The sequence below is a fragment of the Indicator indicator genome, chromosome 2 (assembly GCF_027791375.1).
Source record: "Indicator indicator isolate 239-I01 chromosome 2, UM_Iind_1.1, whole genome shotgun sequence".
Lineage (NCBI taxonomy): Eukaryota > Metazoa > Chordata > Aves > Piciformes > Indicatoridae > Indicator > Indicator indicator.
The window spans coordinates 56565286-56585990 of record NC_072011.1 but is presented as its reverse complement, the minus strand read 5'-3'; the positions used below and the strand labels follow the sequence as shown (position 1 = coordinate 56585990).

The following is a 20705-nucleotide window of genomic DNA, read 5'->3' as shown; positions in this document are numbered from 1 at the left end:
TGCCACCCAGGCACTGTGTGTCCCTCTCATGCAGGATTCCCAAGGTAAGCACACAAGCATGAGTTAATTCCACTGTGGCATGAAGCACCCCAAAACAAGCCCAGCTGCAGAGGGACAGCAGCCATGCCTCTGAATGCTGCACACATCACGGGACTGAAGTCCCAGGAGTTGAGTGGAGGAAGATGCAGCAGAAGCAAGGCCAGAGCACTTCTAGGCAAAACTGAAAGTATTGAAAGCAGAACTGAAACCCTTAAGTAACAAGGTTGGATGGGAGAAATTTTCTCCAGTCAGGAAAACTCAGCCTTGATAGGGCACAGGGGATGTAAGTCTTAAAAGTCAGAACTTCTGGGTTGTTATACATGACAAATTAGAATTAATTCTTCAAATAGTTAGATACAGGTAAAATTTCAGTCTTAATCAACTTACAGAGAATGAATGCATATTAGTAGAACCACATCAATAAATCCCTGTGCTTAAGAGTTGGCATGATTGAAATCATTATCTATGCATGTCTTAAATTTAGGTGAGCTGAAATAGAGCACTTTGCAGAGCTGGCTTTATTTTTGGTTGGGTTTTTGTTTGTTGGTTTGGGTGTTTGGGTTTTTTCTTAAGCAAAATTGAACAGGTTAATTATTAGCAGTCTTTCATAGTGCAGACAAAAACCCTGCACTTGGGGATTCTCATGGCAGACATATAAGCTTTAATATGGACTTAATTTTGTCAACTAGTTTCTGAACAATAACAGACTGGCATTCCACAAAAACAGGATAATTCACATTTGATTGTTTCCAGATAAAAACACTCACGCATGCAAACTCAGGAAAAACTGAACAACCTACTAAATAAAAGGAAGCACTGGAATAGCATATCTGGTGTTTTTCATGGCACATCTCCAGGTTAATCCTGTGAGGATATAATAGGCAAATCAAGAGGAAAGGGTTGTATTGTCTTCTCTATGAAGTCAGGTTCAAGATGGGACAATGTGGTTTATATGCTGTTCTTCAACACTTGCTGCAGGCCACAAACATTCACTGGTAAAGCAACTGTTGCCAAAGAAAGTAACACGAGCTGGCAGCTGGAAATTAGAAATTAAAATCCAAAACGTAGCTCCAGATAGCTCATTAAATTACTAAGTAAAATGTTAATGTGTTGTAGTGTTGAGCTTTGTTGGTGATCCAAAGAAACTGAAAGGACCATTTTGCTGTTGCCAGACTTGGTCTGCCACTGGCAAAATTCTCGTTTATTTTGGAACAAGTAAGGAAACTGAGCTGTGCAACCTGTGCACATGTTGTATCTGTGGGTAAATCTGCCCAAATGGTTCTACACAGTGACAGAGTATCACACATACATGGTTTGGGGGAAGCAGTCTGAGCAGATCATTTACAGTCTTTGAAGTTTATAAAATAACTGTTTACAGTTTATGGGGAAAACATTCTGCAATTAACAAGTGAAAAAAAAAAAGGTCTGCTCTTATCCAGGTAGTAAAAAAATCAGAACACCTCCTATAGCTATTTCATATATAAAGTTTCCATGAAGATTATAGGACAACCATATGCTAAGCAGCTGCAGGATGGAGCCCCTAAGTGTCAGTAAAACATACAGTTAAAGTAGTTACAAGCAGATGGGAATACAATTAATACATAGGGGATATATTGTTAGTTTATGCTAAAGCAAATACTAGCTGGTGCTGAAATCCTGCTTATCATCAGGAAAATGCATACATGGCACCTTCAGGAAACAGTGTCTGATTTTCCTGTCTTGGAATACAGAAAGCTTTGCCACTTATTTCAACAGAATTGTGGCCATAAACAAACATAAATTCAACAACAAAAGTAACTATAGCCAGGACAGAGTCTGTAGGACAAGGTCACTCAAGTCATCAATTTCATCCGATAGCAGTAGCGTAGGTCAACTTCCATGCTCTCTAGGGACTGGCTGCTAGAGAACTTAGCATTCAGAACTGGGGCATACAGCAGCACTTCCCATTTCTAAAAGGTGTTAGAGGTGCTCAGAAATTGTTAGAAAGTATTAAAATAATCTAAACATGTAATTTGCAAGTAACAAGCACTAAAAAAAAAAAAGAAAAGAAAAAAGGAAGAAAGAAGGAAAAAAGAAAAGAAAAAAGAAGCTTCAGCCCTTTCTGAGCCCTGAGTATCTAATTTTTATTATAAATTTACATATAGACCAGAAACAGTTGCCAAACCTTACCATAGCAATTTCCTTTACCTAGTAGCTAGCAAAAATCAACGCTGCTATGATAATGCACTCTTGTTCTGCTCACCTGTTTGATTACTAACTTACAAAAGAGGTCCATAGAAATATTACCTGAAACAATATTCTTTGTAATTATCTAAGCAACTGTGGGTGCAGCTTAAGGAGACAACATTTAATTTTCTCAATTATCCCCCTTTCAAAGGAAGAGCTATTTTTACGGATACAAGATGTGTGGTGCCTATTTTCTGAAGTAGTTTCATCCTTCCCTCACAAAGTAAAGTACTAATAAAGTGTGCATGTAGGGTGGAAAAAAAAAAGAGAAAAAAATTCTCAGGAGCAATGCAATGCTTGTAAATATTATTTTTCAGAGATAATTAACTAACTTTATTCTATTATACAGAAATTTTTTATTCAGAGTGTATTGCTTTGCAATAATCTATACTACCTGGGATTTACTTATATCACCCATCTTTGTGACTAAACCTCTATAGTTAAAGACAGATCAGCATCTCCTCCCTAACTCTTAATTTTAACCCTTGTTTAAGGTTACTCTCCACTTAATCTCCTGATTGAACTGCTGATATGATGACTCTGTTCATTCAAAACTGAGATGGGTTAGTTTAAATACTGTATTTTACTCACCTGGCTCATTCTGATTGAAAAAGATAAAAGGTGATCAGATGAACCACCCTGTTGGTGCAATAATCTCTGATGGGGAAATAAGGAACATTTCAAGAGTATGTGAGAGCAAACCCCAGTTACACCAACAGAGGCCAACCAGCACAAAATGGCTGTTAGCAGAGGGTCAATGCAAAGTCATTTACAGAGTGTTTCACTACAGCTCAACATTTTAAGCAAGAAAACACCGTTAGGGGAAACGCAATGATAATCAAACCTAATCATGAAAATATTCCTTCATGAAATAAATGTGGAGGATTAAAAAAGGAAATGAACAGATCATTATTAATAGAAGGAAAACACATTGCTCTATTTCTGTACACAGTCACTACACAACACACTATATGTGATGAAAACTTATGGTTACTCAGCAGTTCAATGGAGTTCACTCCAGCAAGTGACAAGCCTGTATTTACAAATACCCAATTGTATTTACAAATACCCCAAAAAATACACACCCAAGTGCCTATTTCATTTTGGCCTTTGTCAATTAGCTTCCACCAGTTGAAACCAGACATTGATTTAAATCAGAGTGCTAAACTCCCTCCTAGCACATGTAAAAGAAGTTCTGGGAACTTCTGGAGTGGGTTGTTACAATGCTTATTTTGACTATGCAAGGTACTGAGTACAAGGTAAGCCAAGAAAAATTGCAACAGTGCCAGACAAAGCCAAAATGTCTTCTCTCATTTCTTCAGTTTTAAAGAGAAAATGAATTTTACTCTGCAAATATCACTATCCACATTTAATTAATTGGGCTATGTTTCTAACTACTAACTAGCCTATGTTCCTTTAATATCCATCTGCCAGCTTATTCTCTTTTGACCTAAAAAAGGCAACATCTGAATGACCCACTGGGAGACAGAGAAAACTGAATATACTATGGGGATGCAGTAGGGATGCACCTGAAGATGGAAAAGCAAGAAAAATGAATTATTTGCTAGGAAACAAGAGCAAAAATCCATGGACTAATATTCTAAGAGGAAATATACAGCAAAAGAAATATACAGCCCTTTCTGCAAAGCACCTTCTGAAGCAACCTGCCTCCGCTTCATTCTGGATAGTATTAGTAGCAAAACCAAATAGATTCCCTGATTTAACCTGATTTACCAATTGAAAATTCTCTTTTTAACTATGTCTGCACCCTGACTGACCATTTGAAAAAGATGTGAAAAATGTTAACATTTCTCATATGTGACTGGATGGCAACAGGCAGTGGAACAAAGTTTCAAAATGTGTGCTTCACATCTGCAAGTTAAACAAATTAAATGCCATCTTTACTTACCTTCACGTTATCTACATTGCACATTGACTTAATTGCATTCAGATTCCATAAATTCTCGCCTTCTGTTGATGTAAACACCACTCGTGAATAGCGATCACCTGGAATTACAGGAGGGGGATTTTACAGATTGTTTAGGTGTGTCTGGTATCTTAGACTGAGGCAAAATCCCTCCATTCAAATTACACAGAAGAAATCTTTGTCAGGTCATGGGAATCCACCTCCTTTTCAGGATACATTATTTATCTGTAAGACTCAGTCCACATGAAAGTTTTGGTTTCCTTAAAGCGCTTACAGTAAATATGGCATCTTCGTGTATACCACTTAGAAGCTCCACAGACTTCTAATTCAAGCATATTTCATTTTGAAATATGACAAACAAGCAAAAATCAAGAGATCTAATCAGCAAACTATGAAATTCTTGGCACAGCATAATGGCAGTACACAGATAATAGTAATCAAAGGCTGATTTAGTAAGCTGTTTGGGAATATAAATAATAATTATGAAGCTGTTTCTGCAAGAATATTTTTGCTCCAGAAGCAAATGACTGCAGTAGAAATTGTTGTGATACCCTTCAGGCCATTTTAAAGAATTCTACAGTTTAGACACATACAGCTTAAATTACAAATTAAATCACATTTATTAGGAGACAGCTTTTAGGAAAGGAAATAATTACTCAGTGGCAGTGAGATCTTTATGCATAGCTAATAAGGAAAATACATATACAAACACAAATATAGAGCACTGCTTAACACTGTATGGTACTTTGGGGTAAGAAACATGATGATGTTAATTACAATATTCCAAAAACTAAAAAGTGGAATTTATTCCACTGCTGTGAACATGCAGAATTTTTGCCTTTCACCAGACTGTAATGGAATGACTCAAGAGTAGCACTTTAGGATCTCTGACCATGCTTTAGGATCAAGGAAACTGAAATCTGCAGATGCTGGAGCAGACAGAGATACCAGGAACGACAAAAACGGGTCAAGAGGAACTCAACTGTTTTATTTGTAAAATGAACTGCCAAACTTTCCCATAGAAGCACAATTCCTCCATGACTGCCACAACTGAGACTACACAGAAACAGCAGTGGAAAGAATGAGTGAGACTATGCAGAAACAGCAAGCAGGATAACAGGAGTTAAATCTGTTTCAATTTGCAGTTAGAGCACAGTAGAATTTCAAGTACATTTCCTCTTCCTTACACAAGGCATGCTCAGTCCAACTCAGCTCTGCTCACATGAGCAGAACTGACAACCTTCCTCACACCTCACTTAGATGTAAGACCATAACGTAATAGGAAAAAAATATAGTACAGATCTTTTTTTTCCACCTTTGTTTTTACTGGTCACTGCACTCTCAGATCAAGTAATATAAACAAATCATTCCACAATTATGTTTTTGTGCTCTGTTATCAGTCCTCACATATTGAAAGAGCTGCAAAAGCACCCAGGTCATTATATGAATAAAGGCAAGATCTGCATTTGCCAGTGCATGCTCTCTGCCAGAACAGGACTTATCAAAGTTTTGCAGTATGCCTTGTAAAAAGTCAATAAAGACTTCTTTGTCTTTTTCATCCTCTAGTTTAATTTAGACAGCTTCATAAATCTTCAGTACTTTAAGATGGTTGGGCTTGTTTTTTTCTTTGAAAAGGGTGTTTTGTTTGAGATCTCTGTGTGTGTGTGTAGGACTATTTTTTGCGGGGGGGGTTGTTTGCTTTCTTATTTTTTTTCCTAAACAACCCAATACAGTTTGTACAATTGGATGTCTTTTAGGACATATACAGGAAAAATATTTTGCTGTAGGTTTTTTAGAGTCAATTGTACAGTTATAACTTCTTATGTAGTATGAATTAAATGCTATCAGCATTACCAATAATTAATGAAAATCTTTACAGGAAACAGAAGCACTTAAAGGAGGCACTTGAAGTAAATACAGTTGCTTCCTAGGAAGAACCAACAGAACGCAACATTTCAGCCCAATTTGCTCAAAGACTTTTGCAGACAGGAAGAAAGTACTTATTGTGAATATATTGAACAAAAAACATTCTCCTAATAAGGCATACAACATACAGAAGAGTTCAGAAATCATTCAACTGGTGGAATTTTTTAGCCTGCCTTACATCATGTCTCCACTTACTTGGAATATCACAGAAAAAGGTATCCTTGTGGAAGTTCCACTCTGCTTGCCTCTTTTCTCTTTCATAGTGATCATCTGACCATCTGTCATCTTGATGACTAAAACAGAATAAACAGTTTTACCTCAGCTTAGCAAAGAGAATGTTAATAGACAAGTTGCACATCTTAATAGGTCTTATGTATGAGGAAATGTGGCTTTGGTAGACAAAAAGTGACACACATTGACTGAATTTTTTGTTCTAAGGAAATGACATTGAGCCCAGTACTGAAAGTATCCATAATTCAAAGAGAAAACTATAAAAGTGTCTCATTTTAAGGAGCTTGCAATGGGAACTCTCTAGTTCAATGTGAAAATCCTTGAGAATTGTAGATGATCACATTGAGTATTTATTGAAATCAGTCTCAGTATCTTGCATTCAGAGGGTACTGGGGCGAGAGCTGTGTACATACAACCCCCTTCGCCCCAACAAGTTAAACTGCATTTTTAATACAAATTCTTACCTTTTGGCTTGCTCATCTGCATATTTGAAAGGATAGTTTGCAAGTGTTGCTTTGTACCCTGTGTTTTTCACCATATTATTCCATGTAACCAATCTCTGTCCTATGGCTGTCCCTCTTGGTTCAAATCCCTAAGAGAAGAGCATCATGAAATTCCATTAATACTTTTCATTCTTTAGCTCAAGCAGGAAAGTGGAAACGTGATCAAAGTGATGGATAGTTTTCATTATGAAGTAGAGTTACTCCAGGCATCTACTTTTAAAAGTAAAATGCTTTATGACAGGTCAGACAAAATAATGACCAACTGTAGAGAGTGACAAGGGATTAAGAATTCTTGCACGTACTATGTCTCTCCCTGAGAAGTGATGATGATTTAGTCTATCAAATGGTCAACACTTAGTTTTCAGACAAAAGGCCTCCTACAAAGTCCTCTTCTGTATCTCAGTTACAACTCTTTACTGATTAAACAATGATTAAAAACCACTCAAGTATATCTTCTCTGTTTCTACAAGAAAGAGGCAAAACTAAACAATTTTGAAAGTGACTTTGAAACAATTGTATTTATTTGGCTGTGTTCAAGAACTATCCATTTCATGTGTTTATGTACAGATATACCCTACTATAATAATAAATCAGAATAACTTAGAGGAAGAGTATATTTTAATTTGATGATAATAATTAAATACAGTGTTTTCAGTGAAAGTCGTAAAAGCTACTCATAGATAAGATAGCTCAGGGAAAATAAGACATGAGTGCAATATTTAATAGAATCTGATAAAAATTACTTCCACTCTTTCAATATGGATATCATTTCATCCCCAGAAGGCACTTAGAATCCCTTTTCCTTTAATAGATCCTGGCCCTCAGTCTTTGAAACCTGATGTAGAACGTATGGTCTGCCTTGTACTGTGCAGACATCTCATTCTGGGATGAATTTACATTATTCAGTCAACAGCAGTTTTGTTGAAGGACATATGACCTTTCAACAGCAAAATGTAGAAGGAATTTAAACCAGAGGGTAATACTCTCTGATAACAACTGCATCTTTGTACCACCATTAGCTGTTCCAAAGTCAAGATTTAATTTTATTTTTAATTAGAGGAATTACAAGGCTCTTTAACAACTCGTTTCTTTCATGGATTCATTAGAACTTGCTTCTGGAAGCTTACTACCAATTGAATCTCTCTGGAAACTGATTCTCAAACAGATTTATGGTGTAGCAAATCTTTTGAAACACATTAAGAGTCAGTTTTTTTCCTCTGGGTAGATCTCAGTTTAAGAGGAATGTATCGATTGCTGTACCTGCATCTGCTGTTTACTGGTATTACTGAAAATACCAGCAAATAAAAAATATTTCATTTGACAGCACAACTGATGAACATTTACCTACCAGCAATGGATCAGAGAAATCTGGAAGATCTGGAACTAATATCCCAACCAGTGCACACACCACTATTAACACAGTACACATGCCCAGGACCACTACAGGCCAGTCAGCTATCAGTGCAGCATAGCTACATGGAAAGAAACAGAGAAAAAGGTGATACAGAAATTAATGAAATTAAAGTTACACACAAAATGAATCCACACTTCTCTAAAGAGAAAACACATTGAAAACCTGACCTGTTTCCTTTGTTATACTTACAGGAAATTAAGATAACTATCACAAATGGATGGAAACTGTTTCTTTCTACTTTTTTCCTTTCTTTTATTTTTCAAGTAAGAAAGCAAAACAAAAAGGCACTTTCTATCAAATCTTTGCACTTGAACTTTCTATTTCTTGTCTGTTCATTATCAGACTATTATTTTCCCTGGGATTCTGACAAAAATGAAGGCTTTATCTTAGATAAAGGGATAAACTATGGGATACTGAAATAGATATTTATGTTCTTTGGTACATATTGAAAATCTCAGACTGCCATAGCAATAATTTAAATACAGTGCTTTTACATTAAAAAAAATGGGAAAAAACAATAAAAACAAACAGCAAACCAAACAAAAAAATACCCCATATGTGAAGTGAAACCTTCTTTAAGTCTAAATACAGTTTTGCTTTTTACATAGGCACTTTTTTGTTAATTTTATACTTCATTTTTGGCAGGGATATTATCCATGGTTGGGTATCATTAGAAATAGATGCTTTGTTAATAATTAAATTTCAGAAAACATCACAGTTTCTTCTTTAAACTTTTAAAAGAAAAATATCAAAGAGGAAGAAAAAAAAGAAAATCAATTTGAAAGCAGAACCCAAAAAGAAAACATTTGTTCTATGCTTAGTCATTAAAATACCCCCTCAAACCTTATACACTAATGATCCATAAAATCTGTTGTAAATTCAAAGGTGTAAAGGGCTTGCAACATGATACATAATCAACACTAATTGTTTAGTGCTCTAGTATAACGCATATCATGCTAAATTTTCAGAGTGTAAGAACTTCTATATGCAAATCCAATTTTCAGAATTTTCAAATATTTTAATTTTTCTTAAATTGACAGAAAAGTATCAGAAAATGAGACCCAGAAATCTTAATTTCTTAGTAAGTTTTCTTAAATGCTTGAATTCATGGACTTTGTTTCACAGGCGACATTGTCTAATCTTTGGAGGAAAAAGACCAGTGAAAATCACATAAAGTTTAAAAGGCACCAAAAAAATAATTATGGGGTATGAATCACTCTATATTGATAGTCTTTGTACATACTAATATTGGTCAAGAAGATCTCTTATTTCCTCTTCAACTTACATGCAACATAACATTCAAGATTATGCACAGCAGAGTGCTCCTTTACTTATCTATGCTGTCTTAAATGATTATGGTTCTTTCTGAGTTTCAGAGCAACTCAGTATCTATATCTAATCAGGGTTATTTGCTGCACAGGAATTTTCTATGCCATTCCTAAGAAGGGAGGTAATGCCCAGCTCTCCACTCCAGCAACAGTTTCCCAGTTTTCTAACTGTAAAATCAACAGCAGTGAGCAAGCTTATTGCTGACTTTCCATAACATGTGGAATTAGGTATGGTCTAGGGGTCTAAACAGAGCTTTAAGAAGCAAGGAAGTCCCAAACACTGGGTGTATCTCAATTTCCCATTAGGTAAATGTGCAATAACTCTTATGTTCTCACACAAGAGGTTAATTAGCAAAAGCTTGAAAAGCAATCTGGAGTGTAAGTTTTTATTAAAGTGAATCACAAAGGGGCAGCTTGCCAAATGAGCAATTGTACAAAATAGAAGTGAAGGGAAGCAAATGACCTAATAGAATTTTCCTATTTATAGGACTAAATGTTTTCATAAACACTAAGACAGATTGACTTGCTATTACAGACATTTGCTCTGCAGTCATAAAAATTATACTCAAAAGATTTTTTTTCCCTTTTCATCACTATATTTACCACTTTGAGACATCTCTACGCTTCCATTCTCAGTTGAGCAGCTGTTGAATTGGTTAAATTCTTCAGGCCCTAGCTGTAAAAGAAACTGTGTCCTGGGTGAAGTGTTTAGCATGTTCATAAGCCACATTCAGAAAACACTAAGTGCTTTTTTACATCTGCAAATCCATCCTGTGTCTTGTATCACATACTGAAATGCAGATCAACAAAGCTGACCTGTGCGAGGAACATCAAAAAAGGACTAAGTATGCCTGAAGGTGTCTGAAAAATGTGTGGCTGTGGGACATGGTTTAAGTGGTGATGGTAGTGATGAGTTGTCTGCAGCACTTGATGATCATAGAATTCTTTTCCAGCCTTAATGATTCTATGCTATATTTTAATTCAACCGAGTATCATTTAGTACTGCTGAGGGCCCTAATTCCAGCCAAGCTGTGTCTACAGCCTACCTCAATCCCAAGCCATCATTAGTAGCTGAACAGATGGCAGTTATTCTATTTTTCATGCATTAAAAAGCCATTTTTCAGTTATTTTTCAGAGTTCAGTTATTTTTCTCTGTGCTCTGACTTAGATTCTGTGTAAACGACTACTTGTCCAAGAGAAAAACACTTAATTCCTCAGTCAAGGAATCACATTCAGAAAGGACATCCTTTAAGTACTTTTTCTAAAGCAGGGTAATGCTTCTGGGTTTTTTTGATGCCTAATTAAAATTACGGTTGTGCAATAAGCTTGACATATTGCTACACAACATAAATTACCTTCTTTTTTTCCACTCCAAACTATTCAAGTAGAATCACAGAATGGTTTGGGTTGGAAGGAACCTTAAAGATCATCTAATCCCAACCCTCTGCCATGGGCAGGGACACTAGACCAGGTTGCTCAGGGCCTCATCCAGAGAGGCCTTGAACACCTCCTGGGAAGGAGCATCCACAACTTCCCCAGGCAACCTGTTCCAGTGTCTCACCAGCCTCACTGAAAAGAATTTCTTCCTAATATCTAAATCTCCCCTCTTGCAGCTCAAAGCCATTCCCCATCATCCTGTCACTACACACCCTTGTAAAAAGTCCCTCCCCAGAGTTCTTGTAGGTCCACTTTCAGGTACCAGAAAGGAAGGCTGCTAGAAGGTCTCACTGGAACCTTCTCTTCTCCAGGCTGAACAGCCCCAACTCTCACAGCCTGTCCCCAAAGGGGAGGTGCTCCAGCCCTCTGATCATCTTTGTGGCCCTTCTCTCTTCTCAAGCTGCTTCAACAGTTCAATGTCCTTCTTGTGTTGCAGGCCCCAGAATTAGATGCAGTACTCCAAAGTACTGAATGATGAATTCTCATGAAGTTCTCAATAACTCTCTGATGCTCACTGAAATGTCCTCTTTATGCCATTTCACCCCCTTCCTTCAATCTTGCTGTTCCAGTGATAGCACTACTTTAAGCTGCCTTCTATATTAAAATGCATATAATTTGCATTCATTTCTTTCATCTAGATTTTACTCACACTTCTGAAAAAAGTTTCTGCTTGGCTGTTGGGATTTTTTGGTTTGTTTGGGTTTTTGGTTTGGTTTGTTTTTTTCCCCCCATGTTTTAAATACATAAAAATGCTTAGGAGATATGGCAAGTAATTTAATCTGTACTTATCTCACCCATTTAGCACTGCTCAAAGGCTGGTTTCAAGTAATTTGCCCCAAGGTGATCTAAGACCTCAAACGCTTTCTTCAAAAGATGGTAAAAAATGTTGTTTACTTTCATTTCCCATTGTAAGCTACAGCATAACATATGGATAGTGTTAAGCTTTTCCATTTAGCACCTATATGAAGACACAGTCAGGCTAAACCATTACCCACTCTCAAAAAACAAAAGAGATACAATATCTCCTTATTGTAACAACATATAGTTGCATCTTAAAGAGGTCACTAGGAGCAATAGATACTTGCATGACTGAATTCATATTAACAAGCAGATTTATGTAAGTCAAAAGAGATACTTAGACAACAGGCCTGTTCTTTAGTGAAAGCAAATCCTAGAGGTGAACTATATTTTTGGGGTATTTTCCCTTGAGATGGTTTCTTGTTGCTATAACTGATGCACTAACAGTATCAGGTAAAGTGCTCTGTTGGTGTTTTTTAATATGACCCTGTCTTTCTTCAGAGAATACACAGTCCAAACCTAGTGTTCTTGATTTTATGGGGCTTCTGGTTACAGGAAGAAGAAAAGATCATTAGGATGACTTTTTTAAAAACTTTTCTGTCAGGTTGTTTTTTTTTGATGATACAACCAAGTTGTTTCTCAGAATAACCCTCAGTGGAAACTCACAGAGTTATTAGGCTGATATATGTGTACACAAAGAGAATGGAAGAGATTGTAATTTAAAATGCCATGAAATATTTGAAAACAAGGAACATGGAAATCTGCATATATTTTAAATTTCCAGCCCAGTATTTATGGAGAGACTACTTGTCTCTGCTTAGAGCATGGGAGCTTGGCCACCTTCTGTGGTCTATCCCCTTCCTGTTCCCCCAGCATTCAAAGATATGTGATTAGGGATGTCAAAGAACTTGTCCCCGACTCCTCTTTTCAGTGTTTATTTAGGAATCAATTCCTCTAAATGTTGTTTGAACTTGCTGATGCTATCTGTCTCCACAGTCTCCTGTGGCAGTTTCAGAAATTCACTACCCACTGCCTGAAGAAATACCTTTTCTTTTAAAATTTGCCTTGATTGCCTATCATTTTCCTTGAACATTCCTTACTCTTGCTTGGTGTGGGGAATAACAGCTTGCCATCACCTCATCTATTGCCTTTAAGATTCTGCAAACCTCACATGCAACAGTATTAGATCTTACCTTTTTGGTAACTTGAACGGTCTGGCTGGCCTGGAAGGAAGAAAAAAAGAGGGAAATTGTAAATATAATACACATGCACATGCCATTTTGTTTAATTCTTCCCGTATATGAATAAGCAAATAAATTATGAAAATCAGATATTTCCAAACATGAATTATTTTAAAAGGCACACAAGTATATTCAATTGAGTCTTTGCAACCAAGTAATTCAGAGAATAACTACAGCTACAAAGACATCTAGGTTTTCAAAAGTGGAATTTCATGAAGATGATTTTTTGGATGGCTGTTCCAGAGGCTTTTCCAGTTCTCAACAAGAGAGCAAATAAACTAAGATGACAAAAATGTGATACCATTCAAAATCACGACAAAGTTTGCATATGATGGAAACAGACATCCAAAATACCATGTTCTAACACTACAATTCACAAACCTTCTTAATTGTCCTTCCTAATTCCATTATAAAGAATTACATAAATCCTGTAACTGGACATAAATCCCGCCTTACCATAATACAGGATGACAAAAGGTACAACTTTTCTATGCAAGTGGTTTTTATTTATTAAAAATCCAATATAAGCAATATTCCTTTGATAAGGAGACAGCAAACAAACAGGAATTATTTTCATCTGCCACTGTTTGGTAAGCACAGCATTTTGTTAGCTATAGGATCAGTAAGTTTTACTTAAATGTCATTTTAAAAAAATTTCCCATGAGGCATCTGCAAGTTCTTTCAAGAATCTTTTGTCTATTAATGTGATGTGCAATCATTCCAAAGATGTAACCAGACTATGGCTTCATTTAAAGTATGTATTTTTTTACCACCAAGAACTTCATATTACTTCTTTAAAAAGGTATAGAAAACAGTGAATTTAGAAACAGCTGCTTGCATAAAATTTCATGAACCTGTTTGGACCAAGTCCAGAGGAGGGGCCACTAAAATGATCGGAGGGCTGGAACACTGCTGTGAAAAAAAGGCTAATAGAGTTGGGGTTGTTCAGCTTGAAGAACAGAAAACTCCTTACTGTGGCCTTTTAGTACTTGAAGAAGAGTCTGTAATAAAGATTGGGACAGTCCCTTTAGCAGGGCTTGTTGTGACAGGACAATGAGTAATGGTTTTAAACTAAAAGAGGGGAGGTTTAGACTAGATATAAAAAAGAAATTTTTTATGCTCAGGGTAGTGAAGCACTGGCACAGACCGTCCAGAGAGGTGATAGATTCCCCATCTGTGGACACATTCAAGGTCAGGTTGAACTGGGCTCTGAGCAACCTGATGTAGCTGAAGATGTCCTTGCTTACTGCAGGGAGGTTGGACTAGATGGTCTTCATAGATCCCTTCCAGCCAAAAATATTTCTATGATTCTATGATAAAATAGATGACTGAGGTCTCTAAGAGTAGATTTGCATGTTTTCACATCATAGGATAAATAAATTCAGACTCCTTGTAGATTTTCACAAAAGTTTACAGCTTAGTTCAGTGCTCAGAAATGGGATTGCTGTCCTTCGAAACATAAGAGTCAATACACTGGGTTGAAATTCCAGTCCAGAGGAACTAAAATTTTTGATGTAATCACCTCGAGGTAGGTGCAACCTCATCCACACTAAGTGTGAATACTGTTTAGGCCATACCTATTTCTAACTCTGAGAAACTGTAAAGGGAACAACACTTTGTCAGACCAAACAAAAAATACAATCCATGCAAGCTAGCTCTTAATGTAGCAATAGGCCTCTTCAGATACATATTCAAAGCACTGCAAACTCACATGGTAGCAAAAGGTTGATAAAAATGTAACTGACAGCCCGGAGAAATTATAAATATAAATATACAGATATAAATATACATATAGATATAGATATAGAGATATAGATATAGATATATAGATAACTCTTGTCCCTTTCCTCAGCAGGAAGGATGGAAAAACTGAACTAGAAAAGCTAAACACTCATGCTAAGCCCTCTTTTACTCTTCATCTCCATCCAGAGTGTGTCACAAGCAATATCGCACATAACTATGACAGAATGCTCCACCAACATATGCAAAGCTATTATATTTATTTCTTCAGGAAATATAAATCCATTTTAATTTAACTGTTTTAAGAAATAAGAATTTTAAGAAAGCAAATTTCTGTCAGCTGTAATTCATTGATGTCTGGAAATGCTCCAACACAATGAAGCAGCAGAACTGCCAACTGGCACACGGCTATTGGTAGCACAAAGTAGTAAAAATTGCTCCTCGAAGCCATGAGGAAGCTGAAGAAAAGAGTGAGAAAAGCAGAATAACCTATCTGCAGCTGCAGTGCCTCAAAGACTGAGGAAATGTACACACCAGGATTTTCTGTTAAATCTAGCCACAAAAATTAAGCTTAAATTTATGAAACATCACCAGCCTTCAGACTTTAGTCCAAAATGCACAAATCTGACTTTCAGGGGTAGTGGACATACTCAAGTTTCACAACTGATGCCAAAAACTCCTGGTACCACACCAGTAACAGCAGACTTGCAGCAGCTCAAATGTACAGAAACCCAAAGGAACTGAGTTCTGCAATGACTTTGCAACAGTAAAGTTGCTTGATGCTGCAAAGAAGTTGCAGCAGGCTCAGGGGACTGCTCACTGTCCCATCTACAGCCTCAACGACAGAACCAACCTTTCTCAACCAAGGCTAGACGGGGCAATAAGAAGCTTAAGTACTGAAGACAGAACTCACTAAACTTGAATCTGAAGTCAGTAGGAACAGAACTCTGTATGAAGATAAATGCTTCAACAGGCAAGCCCTCTCACAGACTAATTCAGCACCAATGCAGAGTACAGACTGAATGCAAGCTTCTGTGCTTCGAGGAAGGGGACAAAGTTACAGGGTCAGGAGGAAGAGATTTTTGTAACTGCAGCTTACACATTGACTTTAGAGAGAAATATACAGACATAGTTACTGTTAATATGGTGATTTGAGCATGGATTTCTAGCTTTGATTTGTAAATACCTGAATTTCCACACATGCTCAGTCACTTGTGAAAGCAAGTCTTGTTATCACCTGTGTCATAACGTACCCCACCATTAGCAACAATACCCCACAAGTCTTTGTCACACAAGTCATCCATGGCAACTGGTACAGGCCTTTGGTGAGGGACTTTTTAGGGTGCCAGGCAGTGATAGGACTAGGGGGAATGGAGCGAAAATACAAATGGGTAGATTCCGATTGGATGTTAGGAAGAAATTCTTCACCATGAGAGTGGTGAGACACTGGAACAGGTTGCCCAGGGAGGTGGTGGAAGCCTCATCCCTGGAGGTTTTTAAGGCCAGGCTGGATGTGGCTCTGAGCAACCTGATCTAGTGTGAGGTGTCCCTGCCCATGGCAGGGGGGTTGGAACTAGATGATCCTTGAGGTCCCTTCCAATCCTAACAATTCTATGATCCTATGATGACTTCTATAAAGGCTTATTATTATCAGCAGATAAAGCTGTCTTCCATTCTCTCAGATTTTGCCAATTTTAGCAGCCACTTCTAAAACACAGGTGACCTACAAGGTTGGCAAAAGAAGCAGGTCCCGGATTGAGAATTAACTCCCATCAAGACAACATTTCCATCTGCTGCCCTCATGATCATCACACACCATTCTGCATGGCTGTTACCATGATCTCTGTGACTCCGTAAAGGGTTACTTGGTTCATCCAGAGAGTCATGGCCACATCACTATGCACTCCCCCCAAACACAAGGGTGTACAGAACCTCATCTGATGACCTTAAACAGCTGGCAAGCCAAACACTTGTTGGGAAGGACCAACATATAACTGATAACTCCCTGGGGACAATACAGGTATCTTCTCAATGTATCTTCTTCTTATGAATATATTCAATACCTGGAAAGGGTGATTACCTAGAAAGGAAGGGTGACTACCTAGAAAGGAAGGGTGACTATATTCACTTTTTCTACAACTCTCCCTGCCCCTTCTTCATGCAAACTCTTAGTAGATGGGTATGTTTTAAATCTATCTCCTCAATCTTTACACTGTCTCTCAATTTTCTCTGCAACTATATGGCAAAACAGATTTTCTCCACAGAATGTAAAATTTGCTTTAGATAAAACATTCAAAAATTGCCTTCACCTAATCTGGCTTACATAAAAGGGCTAAAAATGCCAACACAGCCATTCCTCATCCTCCCCCTTTCCCATCGAAACCAAACTACATTTCCCTCTGTTTCCTCCACCTGCAAAATATATTCAGTGCTGAACAAACGATGATGATTAAGTTCTTCAAAGTTAGGGAGGGTCAAAGGTCACACCTGCTATCAAACTGTTTTGTTTCGAGAAGCATGCATTGAAAAAACCAGCGTAGACCCGGGTGAATTCCAGCAGTGTAACCAATCCCTTGCAGCTGTTGTGATGACTCTATTATATTGGTCAATAGGAAAAGTTATCCCTGAAAACTATGGCCAAAAAATTCTTTAGTTATGCTCTAAAATACAGAAATGCATGGCAAAAGCAGATCTTCCCCACTTAATTAATGCTGCTGTATCTAATTTTTGAAGTATTAGACTTTCATTTAAATAACACCACTATCCTCCAAAAAAAAAAAAAAAAGACAAAAATAGAAGTCTAGACAAAAAAAAGAAATCCTCATCAGTTTTCATGAGAAAGAAATGATGAATTCCATTATTTTGCTGGGACAAGTCAATCTGTGTATTAAATTACATCTGTACTTAGTTCTCACAAGTTTGATAGCAGAAAGTGACAATCACAGTTATTTGTGATGGGACCAGCACAACCAAGTTATTATATAAATTACAGTCACTGATTAAAATCTAACACATACTGTACACCAAGGGGGGACAAGGGAAAAGGGAAAGAAAATAAGGGGTTCTGTTCTGTTCTACCACCATTTACTGCAAGTCTCAGCTCCTATTCAACAGAGAGTTCGCTTCATCCTGTCTTTTCCTACAGGGGAGTTTAGCCTGCATATCACACCATTAGGCACTACATAAAACCAGGCTGGTTAAAAACCCCCAAACATTTCTCAACATCAAATGTATTTGGTTATCCAGTATCCTTCTGTGCCACATGGTGGAAACGAGAAGTGGTGATTTTTTTATAATGTGTTGGTATAAAATCTGAAATTTTACTGTAAGAAATAACAGGAGTATGAGGAGGGTGGGTCAGGGCACCAGTTGGGATTGGATTACTACAGCTCTGATATTCACCTCTCTAGCCTAAATAAGCATTTAAGCTATTTTGAACAGTGAGGTAATATAAAACATTAGTTTTCTATTTTGTGTAAATATTTCTGTTGTTTGTGTAAATAGCAAGTAGAATAGAGGCAGTTCACATGTATAAAAAATACAGGTTTACATAGCTATCAGTTTGAGAAAGAACACAACTAGTGCTCTAGCCTCCTGAAGGGGAACAGACTGTGCCACTGATCAGTCCTGCCTTCAGATTCTCAATGAAGCCAAAGTTTCCTTTCAGTCACAGCACTCAGTGAGCTTTCTCATGAAAGCTGCCAATTATACCCATTGGCATGGGTTTAACAGTTTGGTCCCGAGTTCAAGAGTCAAAATCAAGCTTTTGGATATCATCACTATTATTAAAGCTTGTTCTATAACCTTCACATCCCTTGGACATTACATGGCACAAAGCAATGTTTCATGAACACGTTCCTCAGTATGGGACCATTTCAAATGAATTTAACACTTAATAAAATTATGGATGGTTTACTGGTTTTGCAGTGTATTTTTTTCATTGATTTAATGCCTTTTAGGGAAATAACAACTTGAGCATGTCAGAGGACAGTAAAGAATCTACATATCCCAAAACATTCTTTTCCAGTCCTTCTTCACAAATCTCAGCTGTGAGCACAGTACCAATTAAAGTATCCCCCGTTCTCACACCACAAAGAATCAATGCTAGCTGCTTCCTCAAGTGGGTGCAAGAAACCCTGCAGAAGGTACCATGAAAATTGGGAAAATAGGCTATGCTTTGATGCATATTTTGAAGACAGTTTTCTACCTGTTGTGGAAAAACCAGCATTTTAAAAAAGCCTTAGCATAGCTATCAATAACCTAAGATTTTGAAAGAGATAATAATACGATTTTGAACAGAAGCAGTCCTGTCTGCATTGATAGTCTTGAGAAGAGAAGGCTGACAGGGGATCTTATTAATGTCTACAAATATCTGAGGGGTGGGTGTCAAGATGAAGGAGATAGTCTCTTTTCAGTGGTGCCTAGTAATAGGACAAGGAACACCAGGTTTCACCTCCACATGAGGAGAAACTGCTTTACTGTGAGGGTGACAGAGCGCTGGACCAGGTTGCCCAGATAGGTTGTGGAGTCGTCTTCTCTGGAGACTTTCACAACCTGTCAGGATGCATTCCTGTGTGGCCTGCCCTAGGTGATCCTGCTTTGGCAGAGGGCTTGGACCCAATCTCTAGAGGTCCCTTCCAGCCTCTACCTTCTGTGATTCTGCGCTTCTTTTTTAAAGTCATCAATACACTCCAAAACATATGCTTGTACAAACTTAGCCAAACAATACCTTCCTAAACCATTTAAAATTCCTGTTATAGTTCTGGATATTACCCTCGCTAAATATTTTATTTTTTATTTATTTCACATCATTTAGATTCAATTAATTTCTGTTTCACAGTGTGCAGATGTAGGGACTGAAGCTCAGAAGTAGAAGGGGTTTTGCCCTGTTGGGTTGGTTTTGTTTGGGTTTTTTTCCCTTGAAGGAACAACAAAACAGTTAAGACTTTGAGCTAAAATCAATGCCTGGGGGTTACCACCTTGACACACAGCAGCACAGAGGCTCTGCCTAGGATTGTTGGCCGTCTTTTAAGGTGTAAGGAAAAAACCAACAGCATCATGGAAAAATCCAAAACTGTCAGTACAGACACTTCTCCTCTGTTTCATTGAGGTTGGACCAGATGATCCTTGAGGTCCCTTCCAAGCTGGCATTGTATATGATTCATCCCTGAGAGACAGCAACTAGGGGGAGCACAAAGCTGTGATCCCAGCACCAATATCCAGCTGATTTTGGTGCTTTGCTGCAGCTGAGCCACCTTCCAGCACTGGCTGAACAGTACCATGTCCCAGATAGAACCACCACTAACTGAGGACGTTCATACCATTCCCTGCCATCAAGCAGTTTATTCTGAACCACTAGCTGATCAGGCTAGGAACATCTCAAATACATACACATCAGTCTTTGCAACCACTTTTCCTACTTCTCTATGGCAATTGCTCTCAGATAAAAAACACCCTGACTGCTGATAAATGCCATCCCTTACCAAATCCAGCTGAGATCTGTGCTCAGTGACACCTGAATATGAACCATAATTTCAGGGCTCAAACCCAGGCACAAGCATAGCACAGAAATGGTCACTGACAGAAACTTGACAGAAAAGGCTGTTTTTCCAACCAACCATTCAGAGAAAACTATCTGCTTAGGTGGCTGTTTCCAGTTGGGCACCGAGCCATACAAAATTCAGAAATGTATAGCTTAAAGTAGTTGTTACAAGGGCTGTAAATGATCACTAATAGTACTGCAGGTAACACAGCAACAGAAGCAGTAACAACTGCTCCAGCAGAATGGGATTCAGAATAAATGAAAATTGCAGGCATTGCACCTTCAGTTTCTGGGAGTATGGTCAAACACCGACTGCTTGACGTTGTTTTAATTCTACTTTCCTCAGGCAGGTG

The 20705-nt window shown here is 37.7% G+C and overlaps 1 protein-coding gene across 1 annotated transcript in view; it reads right to left on the bottom strand.

Annotated features, from left to right (window-relative positions):
- The window catches only part of DISP1 (dispatched RND transporter family member 1), a 39480-nt gene that overhangs the window by 4219 nt on the left and 14556 nt on the right, over nt 1-20705 (bottom strand). Inside the window, exons 2-6 of the mRNA XM_054399165.1 lie at nt 13023-13052; nt 8201-8324; nt 6814-6941; nt 6314-6411; nt 4175-4272 (exon numbers count right to left, since the gene is read on the bottom strand). Of these exons, the coding sequence (XP_054255140.1) occupies nt 4175-4272; nt 6314-6411; nt 6814-6941; nt 8201-8324; nt 13023-13052 (478 nt within the window). The remainder of the gene's footprint in view (nt 1-4174; nt 4273-6313; nt 6412-6813; nt 6942-8200; nt 8325-13022; nt 13053-20705) is intronic.